The sequence below is a fragment of the Rattus norvegicus genome, chromosome 1 (assembly GCF_036323735.1).
Source record: "Rattus norvegicus strain BN/NHsdMcwi chromosome 1, GRCr8, whole genome shotgun sequence".
Lineage (NCBI taxonomy): Eukaryota > Metazoa > Chordata > Mammalia > Rodentia > Muridae > Rattus > Rattus norvegicus.
In genome coordinates this window covers 176869461-176884959 of record NC_086019.1, presented here as the reverse complement: position 1 = coordinate 176884959, position 15499 = coordinate 176869461, and the positions used below count along the sequence as shown (strand labels likewise).

At 36.7% G+C, this 15499-nt stretch overlaps 1 protein-coding gene across 13 annotated transcripts in view; it reads left to right on the top strand.

The window, feature by feature from the left end:
* The window catches only part of Btbd10 (BTB domain containing 10), a 57847-nt gene that overhangs the window by 38704 nt on the left and 3644 nt on the right, over positions 1-15499 (top strand). For 12 of the 13 annotated variants that reach the window (NM_001014022.2, NM_001399402.1, NM_001399403.1 and 9 more), the window contains 6 exons: positions 270-466; positions 2757-3042; positions 5865-5967; positions 6588-6708; positions 8810-9007; positions 11733-11843. In NM_001014022.2, the coding sequence (NP_001014044.1) occupies positions 313-466; positions 2757-3042; positions 5865-5967; positions 6588-6708; positions 8810-9007; positions 11733-11843 (973 nt within the window). In that variant the 5' untranslated portion in view covers positions 270-312. Of the gene's footprint in view, positions 1-269; positions 467-2756; positions 3043-5864; positions 5968-6587; positions 6709-8809; positions 9008-11011; positions 11707-11732; positions 11844-15499 lie in introns of those variants that run through there. The other variant, XM_039113428.2, reaches the window with a different exon arrangement.

Sequence of the window (15499 nt, the reverse complement as noted above, 5' to 3'; positions counted from 1 at the left end):
TGGGGAGAGAGGCTGGCGTCTCTGTAGTAAAGAGTTTATCTCTCTAAAACAAGACAAAGAGTCAGTTAACCTATTGGGGCTTGAGTTCTTTCAATGAATTTGTCAAACGTAAAGGTTCAAGGTAAATCAGATTTTAGAATCAAAAAGTAACATTTGCTCTTTATACTTTAAAATATCAGTTGTATACTAAAGCATGTTTTCACTTGAAATGCTTTGCTATCCTTTTTTTTCCCTGCTTTTATGATCAATTCTCTTTTTTAACCTATCAGCACTGCCTCACGTGTTGCTAAGGGAGGAGTTGACCACACCAAAATGAGTCTGCATGGTGCTAGTGGGGGACATGAGAGATCAAGAGATAGACGAAGGTCAAGTGACAGATCACGAGATTCATCTCACGAGAGAGCAGAGTCTCAGCTCACTCCTTGTATTCGAAATGTGACTTCACCAACAAGGCAGCATCATATTGGTATGTAAGATCATCTCACCCCACGATCCTGTCAGCAGTCAATTGTGATGATGTTCATTTGTGCACAACACTTGAGTAAGGTTCGCTTCTTTGTTGTAATTCAGTTATTTGTATTTTAACTGATCTTGATCCTTAAAAAGACAGCTTATTAAATCAAGCATAGAGGTATATTTTAAGTTTAGGAGCAATCTTATAAAAGAAGTAACACAAAAAGCTTTTCAAGGTATAATAATCCAGATTTTTAAGAGAAAAATTTCCAGTTAACTTATAACTAATAACAGTAGCTTATTATAAAATAGTAATAAGGTAAATTATTGCTACGGTTCTCTTGTTAGTCATGCTAACAAATAAAAGAATAACCATTGTGGGATTATTTATTCTGAGTATTGACAGATTTCCAAATTTAATAATAAAAATAGACAAAAGAGAAACATGTTTTACTTTGTTAGCAGCTTGGGTCTTCTCCTTTCTTCTTACTCATAGACACGCACTATTAGTCCAGGAAAATATACTGTATCACTATGAAGTACATAAATATGCCCAAGCAGTACGCCATTGTTGGATTCTTTTTTAAACTTCCTCATAGGAAAGGTATAAATAACTAACTTTGGTTGAGGGTAGGTTTATGACGACTTCTGTGTTATTTGTGCTTAGTTAGCATGCATGTGGCCCTGGGCTCAGACTCTACCACCTGTGTATGTGAGGACATATTTAGGCTGCAGGTCTGTATAGTTTGATGGTAGAGTACTAGTCGAGCATGTACAAGGCCCTTTCAATCCCCAGCAGGCACCACTCCCACATTGACTTAACCATATCTGTAATATCTGATAATTTGAGGTAAGTCAAAATCATTTAAGTTAGGCCTTATAAGGCAGAGAAGTTACCAATATCTAAGTAGGTCATTCATATGCAAAGAATGGGCAGAAATAACAAAAAGAGTTAATAGTCTCTTCCATGATTCATTGAGTCTGAGAAATGAGAGCAGAATACAGTTATTTTATCACTCCAGTAAATTTTGTTGTGGGGATGCTACCAGCCTCATGGAAACAGGAATTAAAGGAGGAGGGTGTCAGAACAGCTCTGGAGCTGTAGCGAGCCTAATTATACAATCAGCATGCTGTACAGAGTGTTCTAAGTAGCCTGAGTCATAAAGGAATTTGGCAAAAACTGATGAGACAGAGGTACATTTTTAGGTCACCTTTAAATTTTAGCAATCTAGCCTTTAAATAAAACTTACCATACAATCTTTATTTCCCTTTTATAGTAGGGTATTAGAACATCTAAAGAAAACTTGTAACAATATTTTTTACCAATAAAAATTATAGACAGTAATTATATGGCTAATAGTTTGCATCATTGCCACAGAGTGGTGCAGTCCTGTAAACCTAGTACTGAGGAGGCCATCAGCAGCTGCGTAGTGAATTTGAGGCCAACCTGGTCTCCATGAGACCAGGCCTAAAACAAAAAGAAAACACTGTACTATCTGTTGCTTAATTCTTTGGTAGTCATTAAAGTTGTATGGTTTTGTTTGTTTACTTCTTAATTGTCCCTACTGAATTTTTTCTTTTTAGATCTTCTTTTTATGAGAAAAATTACTGATTTCAGTGTGGCATTATTAATAAAACATGTTTCTACAGTTGTACTTCATGTTCTTTATAATGGCAACCTTTTTTAGTAATTAGGGCTGTTTTAAATTATTCTCAGGCTGAAGAGTGGGAGCACTTGTAATCTTAGTACCTGGAAGTGGACGATCATGCCTGGGCTGTGTAGCAATACCCTGTCTCAACAAAAAACAAAGAAATCAATAATAGCTCTGTCAAATTTGATATTCTAGTTAACTTTACTAATTTTTCACATCTATTTATTTGACTTATAAAAATCAAATTCTGATTTTTGGTATTTTTCAATGGAATGATAATGAAAGATTTACCTTTATTTTGCTATTTGGCTGGATCAGCATCAGTTAGCTCAAATATTTTAAAAAACATTTTTATGTTTTGAGTTTTATTCTTGGGTTTGTTGAAAATGGTATTTGAAATAGAAAAACAAATTCTGCAGTTTCTATATCAGACATTTTAGAAGATTCAGTTCTCAATTATTTTCAACACAGGTTTTTTCAGTATAGCCCTGTCTGCCCTGGAACTTGCTCTATAGACTAGGTGAGCCTGGAACTCATGGAGATCTGCCTGCCTCTGACTCCCTCTTGCTGGGACTAGATGTGTGTGATACCACCTCCTGGATCAAATCTTCTGAAAGATAATTTGTCTGACCTTAATATTTTTTTTTTCAGAACGAGAAAAAGACCATAGTTCATCTCGTCCAAGCAGTCCTCGTCCTCAAAGAGCATCCCCAAATGGCTCCATTAGTAGTGCTGGGAACAGCAGCAGGAACAGCAGCCAGTCAAGCTCAGATGGAAGCTGTAAGGCGTCCGGGGAGATGGTGTTTGTGTATGAGAATGCAAAAGAAGGGGCTCGCAGTGTGAGGACATCTGAGCGAGTGACCCTGATAGTGGATAACACCAGATTTGTTGTGGACCCGTCCATTTTTACTGCACAGCCAAATACAATGTTGGGCAGGTTTGTTTCATTGCTGCTCATTAATTTTATTACTAATTTTAAAGCACTTTTTACAGTCATTTTTGTGTGTGGTTATTAAGTCTTACAGTAAAATTTCTGCTGTAGAGAGGATGTAGCATTTCTATTTCATAGATAAAAGAACTGAATTTTGGAAGTTAATTTGTCTAAGTTAATAATACAAGTGGAATGTGGGCAGAACAAAGCTTAAATTTGGTTTTATTTTGAATGGTCTTTTGCAGTACCTGTAGCAGTAGCAAATAGCAATAGCACGTTTGTCATTAAAGTCAGAACACTGGGGCTGGAGAGATGGCTCAGAGGTTAAGAGCACTGTCTGCTCTTCCAGAGGTCCTGAGTTCAATTCCCAGCAACCACATGGTGGCTCACAACCATCTATAATCAGGTCTGGTGCCCTCTTAAAGCTGTATGATGTATACATAATAAATAAATAAAATGTTTAAAAAAAAAAAGTCAGAACACTGAAAGGTCTCTAACAGTCGATCTGGGAGATTGAGTTTAGCCAGATGAATTGTAAAATTGATATATTTCCCAAATGAATTTCTAAAGCCTGTCAGGTATAGAAGGATACCTATCAGCTTTGTTTAAAAGAAAACTGTTTTATTAGCTGCGAAGTTGATTTGAATTGCCACTTTGATGTAAATTTGAATTGTAAGTTTGTTGTAAATATTTAAGGTGGGGAGTAAGGGTAATTGTCATTTAGAAAATGTGTAATTGGTCTTGAGTAGTTAAAAGTTTACGTAATGAGAACCACAATCTCGAGATTTTAGATAATGGAATTATTTTCAGCATACCTAAAATAAGGGTCAAAGACTTCAGTATAAGGTCAGTATTTTTGTCTATAACTAAGATGGAAAATATAAATGAAACAGATGTTTACATAAGGCAGAAACTTGAAGTATGTTCCTATTCTATTTTTGTGATGGGTGTAGGGACTCTAGGGAGGAGGAGGATAAAGGGAAGGAGAGAAAGACTCAGTACAGAGTTGCTGGTGTTGTGTTATTGTATACATTATGAGTAACTAAATAATTTTTCTAAATGATATTGGACTTGAATATGCATTTCCATTAATATGTATTTTTAATGTCATGAGATGATTAGTGGAAGCTATTGACTTGATACTGTTCAATTTTTATATAAAAATAAAGTAGGTATTTGAAATTTTGCTTCAGCTGTTTTAAACTGGTATTCACATTGATCTGAAAGAATAGTATTCCTTTTGTAAAAAGTTCAAGCATTTGAGGAAATTGCTTGACATTTGATTCTTGATGCTATTCAGTCAGTGGAAGCTTCTGTTCAGGCAGTGACTAAAGCATATCTTTGGGGAGGAAAATTAATATTCATAGGAACTGGAAAGCACTTGGCATTCTTTTTGGAAACTTTAAAATAAAAAAGCTTTGTTTTTTATGGATTTCTGTGTTATAACAAAGAATAAACTGCTTAAACTACTGGATAAAATACTTGAAATAATTGTGTTTATTCTGGAAATAGTGGTATTATTGAATTCAGAGGCTCAATTTTTTTACATTAATGATTTTAAGATATTTCTTAGTACTGCTTGAAACTTTCCATTGCAAAGAACATTTTTTAAAAAATTGTTTAATTTTCTCAGTAGTTACCAGTAGGGCCAGCAATGTCTTGGAAACATAAAATTCCTGTTTTTTAACTCTTTCTTATGTTAAAATAAAGAATAGGAGGTTTCTTCCTTTTAACTCATTTAATTAAACTTTTCTGGGTGATGCTTGTTTTTTTTGTTTCGTCTTTGTTTTGTTTGTTTTTGGAGACAGGGTTTCTCTGTGCAGCCCTAGCTGTCCTAGTACTTTCTCTGTAGATCAAGTTACCCTCGAACTCAGATATTCACCTGCCTCTGCTTCTCAAGTGCTAAGACTAAAGGCCTGTGCCACTATTCCTAGCCATTTTCCATACTTTCATTTTCCTACTCAGGTACTGGTTTGGTTAGTTGGTTGGTTTCTTTTTTTTTTTTTTTTTTTTTCAGAAGACAGGATCTTACTGTGTAGCTTCTGGCTATTTTGGAACTTACTATGTAGAGCAGGTTGTCCTTGAACTCAGATTCAAATGCATGGATTAAAGGCATGAACCACATTGCCTAGTTCATTCACTGTTCTTAATTTTCTATTCTAGGATGCAAGTCTAAGAATTTTGAGTAGGATTCCTTACATTTAGAATTTGTGAAATGTTAAATAGCCTAACTTGCTTATATCTTCTTACTTTTTCCAGTTCAGCTTACTGTATGTTCTGTTAATATACTTCAACTTTATGATGAACAGAAGTTTCATGGGAAGGGCACAGATTAAACACACCCCTCTCAAATCATCCTTTTCTAGAATGATTGTTTTGCTTACTTTCTATCACCATTCAGGGGTGTGGAGGGTTGATACTGTTCATGCTGTGTAGTTTTAGGGCAACCTGGAGTTTCCTCTGTCGCCCAGGATCTGTGGCAGTGATTCTGCCTCTGTCTTCTGAGTGATGAAGGTACAGGTGTGAGCTGCTGTGCCTAGATCAGATGATAGTATTTTCTGTGTGCTAGTGGCAGAGCCCAGGTTCTTATGTATGTGAGGCAACTGCCCTACTACTGGGTGACATGTTTAGCTGTTGGTTTTGTTATTGCTGAAAGGTAATCCATACTGTTGTTACTATCAGACCTTTTATGCTCTTTTTATAACATTTGCCAAATTTCTTGTAATTATTAAAATAATGAAATAATACAATGCTTAAGTATTATTTTTATGTCTGTCTATGAAACTGATATTTCTTTTTAAAAGCATCTTAATTATTTAATGTCACAGGATGTTTGGATCTGGCCGGGAACATAATTTCACACGTCCCAATGAGAAGGGAGAATATGAGGTGGCAGAGGGAATTGGTTCTACTGTGTTTCGAGCTATTTTGGTGAGTGTGTTTCTTGTTTGTGTTAATAACTTAGACATAAGATTCATCCTTAGTAAGTGTTTAGATCTCTACTTAAACAAATTTTATTATTTTGTTTTAAATGTTCTTTAATTCATATTTATGTTTATGGCCTCAGGAAGATATGAAGATTCATCTCTTACCCCTCAATGCAATTCTTTCAGGTGTTCTAAGATTTCTAAAGTCTTATTACTTCTCTTAATTCTCTTATAGTTAGTCAGCTAGATGTAATTTCTTGTACCATAATTTATCGCCCCAAACTAGCACTATGGAAATTTAATGAACATCTGAACATTATCTTACAGATTGTTGTTGTTGTTCTTACTAACTTTTTTTTTTTGATGTTTTTCTTCTTTGAAGTTTTAACCATTTATTTTATTTCAGTGAAATGAACTGTGTGTCTGGGCCTGAATTATCTTTATAAGTAAAATTTTAAAGATTATTAGGTAGACTGAGGTCCCATCTAACATTACTCTTCTATAATGTAAAAATACCAGGGCACTAGTAATTTTGAAAGTGCTACCAATCCAACCTTGATAATGGGTTTGGACTACCTTGTGCTCAGGTCCTTAATACATTTTTCTCAAATATTTTTCCTTCAGGATTACTATAAGACAGGAATCATCCGCTGTCCTGATGGCATCTCTATTCCTGAACTGAGAGAAGCGTGCGATTACCTTTGTATCTCTTTTGAATACAGCACAATTAAATGTAGAGATCTCAGTAAGTATGAGGCTTGTGTTTAATAGTGTTTTAAAGCCTGCATGTGTTATTTACATAGACCTCAAATGTTAAGTTCCATTATAGTATCCTGGTATTATAAAAAGTATTTATTGAACTCTGCAGACTTCTAGATACCTGTTATTTTCTAAACGTTTTTCAACTTTAATAATTTTCTTAATGAGCTTTTAGAGATTTTCTCTTTGGCTGTTTCATGGATCATTTCTTATTATTATGACCTAGCTTGGGAACCCTGACCCTTTTCCTAAAGTGTGACTTATTTTCAATCTTTATATCATATCATCTAAAATTTTATCTTTTTAAAATCTCTGTGAGATAGTATATTGAGCACTCTGGAAGATATAAATAATTTTTACTAGGTATACTTGACATTAGAAATCAAAGACCACATATACACACAGTTGGAAGTTTTAGCTTTCCTCTCCTTCAGACATAATTTACTGGTTCCCACTCCCCCTGTGTGTGTGTGTGTGTGTGTGTGTGTGTGTGTGTGTGTGTGTGTGTGTGTGTGTGTTTTGAGATGGGGTCTTATGTAGCCCAGGGTAGCCTCAAACTCAATGTATACCTGAGGATGGCCTTAAATCCTGGTTCTCCTGCCTTTATCCCCCAAATACTGGCATTACCCACATCTCTGATTGTGCCCTAACCTTTTATCATCACTTTTAGAAATCTTTTATTAGTTAATGGAATTCAGAATAGCAATCTTTACATAAAATAGATATAGTAAGTATCTTAGGGTTTTAACTGCTACATACAGACCCCATGACCAAGGCCACTCTTATAAGGACAACATTTAATTGAGGCTGCTTACAGGTTCAGAGGTTCAGTGTAGTATCATCAAGGCGGGAGCATGGCAGAATCCAGGTAGGCACTCTGTATCTTCAGCCACAGAGAGCCAGGAGCAGACTACATCCTCAGGCAGCTAGGAGCAGGGTCTCCAAGCCCACCCCACAGTGACACATTTCTTCCAACAAGGCTACACCTTCTAATAGTGCCACTCCCTGGGCCAAGCATTTGCAAACCATCACAGTAAGGCTTTCTAGACTTTAATATTTTTCCTTAAAATATGTCTTATTGAATATTTAGAATTTTTAATTGGAAGCAGTTATTTTGCAGAGGTGTTAGGAATATTAAATAAATGGTACCTGATATGCAGTATTAAGTGAGGATTTGTTTAAGGAAAAAAAAAACAGAGCAAAAATTGGAAATACAAAAACCCAGGAGTAGGAACACATGCCTACAATCCCAGTACCAAAAAGAGGACACAGGAGGGTCAGAAGTTGAAAGTCATCTTCAGCTCTGTAGTAGATTTGAGGCTACTGTGGACTTCCTGAGACACCTCATCTTCTCAAACTGAAAGGAAATAAATGTAAAAAACAAAACTATTAAAAGATCCTTTGGGGGTCAGGGTCGGAGAGGTGGCTCAGCAGTTAAGAGCACTTGTTCCTCTTAGCATGTACATGTTAGCTCACAAACATGTATAATTCCAGTCCCAGAGGAACCCTCTTCTGGTCTCTGTGGGCACGATGCACTCACACACACACACACAGTGCCACATATACATGCAGGCAAACACTCAACACAGAAAGTAAAATAAATATTTTTAAAACAAGTAAGTTACTAAGTTTGCACATTTGTGTTTAGCTACCCTCACAGAGCCCTGCTTGTATGCATCACGTGTACTCTTAGCAGTCTTTCTTCATAGCTTTGAGCCGACTAGAAGATTATGAGCAGTGCTGTGTTGATAACTCTGGCATTAGTTTTCACTGTCAGGTTTTCTGAGCACCTCTGCTAACACTTCCTCTGGCTCTTAAAGTGTTCTTCTTCACTTTTCTGCCTGCCATTCTCTCCCTTGCTCATTGGTCCTTCACCTATCAAATGTGGTTCTCTTTTACTGTTGTCCATATTTTTCTCTGACTTCGTATATGAACTCTTGTAGGTGAAGTGCGATAGCCGAAGAATAACCAATATATCAATGTATGGAATTCTAAAATTAATGCTGACTTATTCTGATGTTCTGTTTATTCTTTGCTTTTATCAGGCATCCAAAAACATCAAGATATTTTTGTGGGTTTCATTTCAGGTGCCCTTATGCATGAGTTATCAAATGATGGTGCTCGTAGACAATTTGAATTTTATCTGGAAGAAATGATCCTCCCTCTTATGGTAGCAAGTGCCCAGAGTGGAGAGCGAGAGTGCCATATTGTAGTGCTTACAGATGATGATGTAGTTGATTGGGATGAGGAGTATCCACCTCAGATGGGAGAGGAATATTCACAGAGTAAGTATTTTGTCATGCTTCTCTCTTCTGGTTCATTATATGGATGATCTCTATATTTTAATAATAATCAAAGAACAGGTATGAGATTCTTCTCATACCCCAGGGACCAAATTAGCTCTTAGTTAAATCCAGCTCATGCTCGTTTTATAGATAATTTTTTTTGTATTGCCTTTGGCTGCTTTGGTGCTATCCTGGCAGAACTGAGTAGCTGCAACAGAGATTGCATGGCTCGCAAAGCCCAGAGCATTTAATTTACTGTTTGAGCCTGTGCATAAAAAGTGTGCCCAGCCCTGCCTGTCAGGCACAGAAACTGTTTTGCTTTTTGTTGAACGTAGGAACTTTAAGTTCCAAGATTTCTTTTTAAAATCATTTGTGCTTCTGATAGCAGTCCTTCCAAGCTTTATTAAACAAACTATAGTTCTCCAGTTGTTTCTGATTAGACTAGCCTATCTTGAGTAGCACTGAATTATTTTTCTACTTCCAAACTTTGTGGTTAGAATTTTTTGTTTTGTTTTTGTTAGAAAGGATCTGTTATGCTGTTTTTATGAGCCCAATACAAACATTTTTAAACAGTGTCATTGGTGAGCTAGCTGCTTGCTTTCTTTTTTTTAATGATCTAGCCTGTTAACCTGGTAAAGGTTAAATTCCACTGATTTTAGGTAAAAGCTGTAGAAATACAGAAAGTATGAAGACTTTTATGTTTCCATTTTATGAGTCACTTTCCAAAAACTAAACACAGATTGCAAATGGCCACATTGTCAACCATTTTCAGAAGCTTTTATGACATGCTGTGGTAGCACTTTCCAAAACAGACAGGTTTGCTTTTACATGATGGACTTACATGAATGTCGTGATTCTCTTAAAAATATTTAATTCTTTAAGAACTTTATACAATGTATTCTGATCATAACCATACTTAGTGTTGTGAGTCTTTTGTAAAGATGCAATAGGTGTCTTTGTCGCTGTTTCCTCAGTCTTTGACTTTTTTTCTGACATATTTCTCAATTGTGTAGAATAAAAAGTTGAACAAAACAGGAAAAACGAAAAGGTGCCAAAACTCAGAATAAACATACTAAATTATTTTTTGTTAAAGAGTTTTTCCTATATATAATTTGTTTTTGGTTTTGGAGGCAGTTCTGCAACTTCATTTGACATTCATCGTGTTAGTTCTTATTCACATTGACAGTCAGTAGGTTTTTGACTATGGTAACAGGCACATAAGTTAGTTACAAGTGTGTAGAGCTTGTTTGGTGAATCTCATCCTTGTTATGTTTTCTGGACAAAGGTACTCACATGCGATATAGAACATTCCTTATTCCTTTGGTTCAAATAGCTTTATTGAGCCTGGTATCAATGCTTACATCTGGAGACCCTATCTCCTTCATGCCAAATTTCCAGATTTCTTTGCATGTTGGGCACACTTCTTGAAGCCCAGTTCATGGATGTGCTCATGAATGTTGATGGTGTATTCTCAGGTCATAACCTTGGTGAGGATAGAATGGCCCTCCTTCTTCTTCTCACCATTTTTCTTTGCAGGAGCCATTCATGCGTTACTGTGGTGACTAAATTATGGTTAGACCAACTTTTCTCCTTTCACTGTTAACATTTAATTTCTGTTTCTTGTTCCTGTTGTTTTTGTTTTTGTTTTTTATCTTGAGCATTATAGCTTGAAGGGAACAAAAGCTTTTTAAACTTAGTTTGTCTAAATGAGATTCGTTTTGTTTCAAAACTGTTCTAGCCTAAAGAAGATTCATTCGTGGAGGATACAAAGATGGCTTTTTCACCCAGACTGATTTTCTAAGTGTGACTATTTCCTTTCTGAATGGTCCAAAACCAAACCAAAACAAACAAAAAACCTTAAGATATCAGTAGTCTCAAAGCTTTAGTTATAAGCACAGATTGATCCCATGGATAAAATTTGTATACAGATTTTCCTTTATTGACTCTTAAGCCAGCATTTTTGGTTTGTGAGTGTGTTTTTCTTTTTTTGACAAAACCTTGCAGTTCACCTTTTAAGGGCGATAACTCCACCAGAAAGAGAGGAGGCGAGGAAGGCCCGTCAGTCTAACTCCCTGAAGTTCCCAGCACGTTTGGAAGACTCAACATGTTGTCAGTGGACTGTCTGCCCTTGGCAAAGCCAGTTTGCTCTAAACAGACTAACCGAGGCAGAACATGCTCGACTCTGCCATATTTAACATCAGTATTAATTGGGGCTCTTTGCCTGAATGGAAAACAGTTTGTGGGGAGGGGCTTTGCCTTTGGGGAAATTATTAATAGTCGCTCAATTCATGAAACGTAAAATGTGCAGTGCTCTTTGACAAGGCAGTCTCCCACCTCCTGAGTAGGCCATGTAGGTATCTTAGTGAAATTCTTTACTCTGCTTGCTTGATAATAGTGTGTAATCAGTATCTTTTGGTTATCTTACTGAAAACTGGGACAGATCCCGTTTCAATAAGTAGATGTGCATCTTTGAAAAGAGATCCTTCCTGTAGATTGGGTTACCTGACTGGTTATCAGAGCTTTTCTTGTTTCCACTTAAGTAGACATTGGCTTCTGCATTAACTGTACTGAATACTGTCCTGTCATGTTGGCTAGTCTTCCTTTGGCATTAGTGCATCCATTATTTCGGCTTTTAGGGATGTCAGGTCCATTTCATGATCAAGGTAAATTGAAGTTAATATATTAAGTATATTAATGTGAAGTATTTTTGTCTTTTTTATTCCAGTTATTTATAGCACAAAATTATATAGATTTTTCAAGTACATTGAAAACAGAGATGTGGCCAAATCAGTTTTGAAGGAGAGGGGTCTTAAGAAGATTAGATTGGGAATAGAAGGTAAGGTGTTTTCAATTCATTTTCTTAAAAAAATTTTTTTAAATGGATCTGCTTATGTAATTCGAATTTATGTGGGAAAGCCCTCTCAAACGGTTACTGGATGATGATGATGTAAATATATAAAGTACAGAGACAGTCTTCTGAGAGGACACATGAAAGTCATTAAAAATTAGTATGTATCCCATAAGATTCCCTATTGATACACAAATTAATTTTTTTCCTCCCATGGCATGCCCTGACTCATTTTTAGCAAAGCCCATGTGGTATTTATTGGCTCGCATGTGTACATTCCCATGAAGTTGACAAGGCTGTTTGCCTAATATGTTTTAAAAGCACCTTTTGAAAATTCATGTAGAAACAGTACTTGGCTCACTTTATGCTAATATTCAAGTTGCATACAGTTGCATAGCTTGTTTGATCTTTTAAATGCACATACCTCGGATAGCCTTGACAGATAGATGTGTCTTTCAGTTCAAAGTACATGGTAAGCAGAGGCAGGCTGACCTCTTTGAATTTGAGATCAGCCTGGGCTACATAGTGAGTCCAAGACAGCTAGAGCTAGATAGTAAGAGTCTGTCTTAAAACAAAACATAACCAAATTTCCCTCTTGAATATTCGTGGTAGATTATATGGAAAGTAAAGGCTTTGGAGCCAGATTACTTATGCATTAATTGTTGCCCATTGGCCAAGGCACTAAAACCTGTTTCGTTTTCTGGAATTGAGAACATTAATAATACTTTAAATGGCTATCGTAAGGATGAGCTGAGTTACTGTAAGAAAAGCATTTAAAATGGTATCAGCATATTTATTTATGGTGATTGTGCTAGCTAGAAACCTGGTTCAGGTGCTCAAGGATCACCAGGAATAGGTTGCTCAAACACTTGAAAGCAGTATCCAGAACAGGACAGTAGAATTAAGACACACCAATGCTTGCCTTTGTCATTTCACACTCCCTACACTGAACATTACCTTGTTATAAAAATTAATGGATAGTTCCTATTTGAATGAGAAATTTCATTAGGGAATAAAAAATATGTCAGTTTTTTAATTTTTTGATTCTTTCTGTCTTAGTTTCCTTGGGCAGAGGTGACAAAGCAGGAGTCTGTTTCTGAACTTTGTGATGTCAGAATCTAAGTACTTCTGAATCCTATATTAAGTGTTTTTCCCCCCCTTAAAGAGACAACAGTATTTAACAGTATTTGTCCAGATACATTACAGGCTTAGGTAAATTAATCTTGACTTTGGCTAGACAGTACTTATGCTCCTCTACATTTATTTTAATCACTGCTTCTAGATTCTGGAGCATTTTTTTTAAAAACTGATTTGTAGATGCTCAACTTTCCCATCAAGTCTATAGGGTTTTTTCCTCTTAGAAAAACAAGAAACTGAGCATTGCCAAGGCCAGCCTTGGCTTGGAAAGGGTTTCCTGAGAGAAGGACTGTTTGAGAGTGGCAAAAAGAATGACTGGAAGTAAAATGATGAGATGCCTTGTGGTCTGCTTTAAGATGGCTCCCTACAAAGCTCTCTTGGCTCGGTAGTCTGCTCCAAGGTAGCTTTTTGTTCAGATAGCTCCCTGCTCAAGATAACTCTCTGCTAGAGACAGCTCTCTCGTGCTAGAAAAACATTTAAAAGCTCTCTCGAGGGGTTGGGGATTTAGCTCAGTGGTAGAGCGCAAGGCCCTGGGTTCGGTCCCCAGCTCCGAAAAAAAGAAAAGAAAAGAAAAAAAAAAAAAAAGCTCTCTCGATAGCTCATGAGTTTTCTGACCAAAATCAGAAAAGCTGCTAGAAAAAATTCTAAGAGAGTTGTGTTCACTCTCTATGGATTTTCGACCAAAATAAGAAATCCTTTTAGAAAAAATTATAAATGAACTGTGTTTGTTTTCCAGAGATCTACGGATAGATAGCTCAGCTCTTGCTAGAAAAAAAATTCTGAAAAACCAAACAAAAAGTTTGCCATCACTCTCTGCTAGCTTACCTCATACAGACTAAAAACCCTAGTCTTTTACTCACATATCAATTTGGTCATTTACTCTAGGTTCCTTCTGACCATCCCATGAATCTGCATACTATGACCATAGCCCCTTGATTCTTAGAACAACAAGTACATTTTTTTTTAACATGGCAAATGAATTCAGAGATCTGCCTGCCTCTGTAAGCACAAACAATAAACTCAGCTGGGTGGGAATCCCATCCCGAGATTACCATTCTGTCCATGCTTGGACCTAAATTAGCTTTGTCCCAGGCTGATCTTGAACTCAGGAATCTGCCTGCCTTTGTAACTTACTGACAAACTTATAGTTCAGCTGCCTCCGTTTTTCTAGGTCCACAAAAACCCTTATATAATTAATATTGTATCCTTATATTTTGCATAGTTGCGAAATTATATATTTTTGAACTCATGTTTTCAGAGTTCTTTCTGAATACTAGGGCAGTGAGGCAGGAGTGGGTGGGTTGGGGAACATCTCCCTGGGGAGATGGGGGATGGGATGGGGGATTGCAGAGGGGAAACCAGAAAGGGAGATAACATTTGAAATGTAAATAAATAACAGCCTTAATGACTGTACTGAAGATTACACTTACCATTTTTGTTAAGGACAGAGACACACCCTCTCCTCCCAGACTCATACTATCTCTGATTATCATGGCATCATTAACCTTGGTATACAGAACATTCCCCAAAGGAGGAGCATACAAGCCACATGGCCAGCACTATCATCACTTGTGGAGGCCCACAACTTGCTGGCTCTGTTCCAAGGGTGGGAACCATGTCTTGCTGTCCTTTGCACATGGCAATTCAGGACTCAGCAGGGTATTGCAGCATACCTGAGGAGGAGAAAGAGGAGGCTCAGGAGTACAAGGCTTCCTTGTCATTGTACTTGCCAAGTTTGAACCAACTTGGGTTACAAGAGACCCTGTCTAAACTTCCCCAAAACAAAGAGAATAAAGTAAGCAAAAGAGCCTTAATCCTAGGAGTTTTAACCTTTTTGTCACTCTTTCCCTATGCCTGCTCCAGCTTTCTCAGTTCCTGATTTTACAGTATTGAATGTATTAACTTCTTTGGGAGCCTGGATGTAAGGCTAGAAGAGTATTTTTTTATGCTCATAGCTCCATTATCCCGTATTCACATTCATATAGACATTACTATAGTCAGACCTGTATGTTAGATATTATGTAATAGTAATCAGGTTTTTGAAATTGGTAAGTGATGAGGTTAAAGTATCTATGCTGGGCACAGTGGCATGTCTAGTCCCATTACTTATGAAACTGAGGCTGGTCAAAAAAAAAAAAAATGAACCAACAGTAGCAACAACAAAAACCTCAAAACTGACTCGTATAAAGATGGGAAAATACAGATAATTTCTGTCTTGATATCCATACCACAGTTCCATTAAAACATGCGTCTTTGAGGGTTGTTTCCTATATCCTTAGTGGGATATCTGACAACTTCAAATGAGTTATAAAGTCAGTGTAGGAGGAGCAGGATCACATGGGTTTGCTACTCCATCTGTCAGAAAATCACCTGTGGCCGGCCTTCCATCCATCATTAGGTGCTGTGCCTGAATTTGATGGAAAACTCTCTTCTGTCATAATATTTAAGTGAGATTTACGTTTAAAGGGAAAATCCTGATGTAGTAGTATTGAAATAGTTGCCATAGA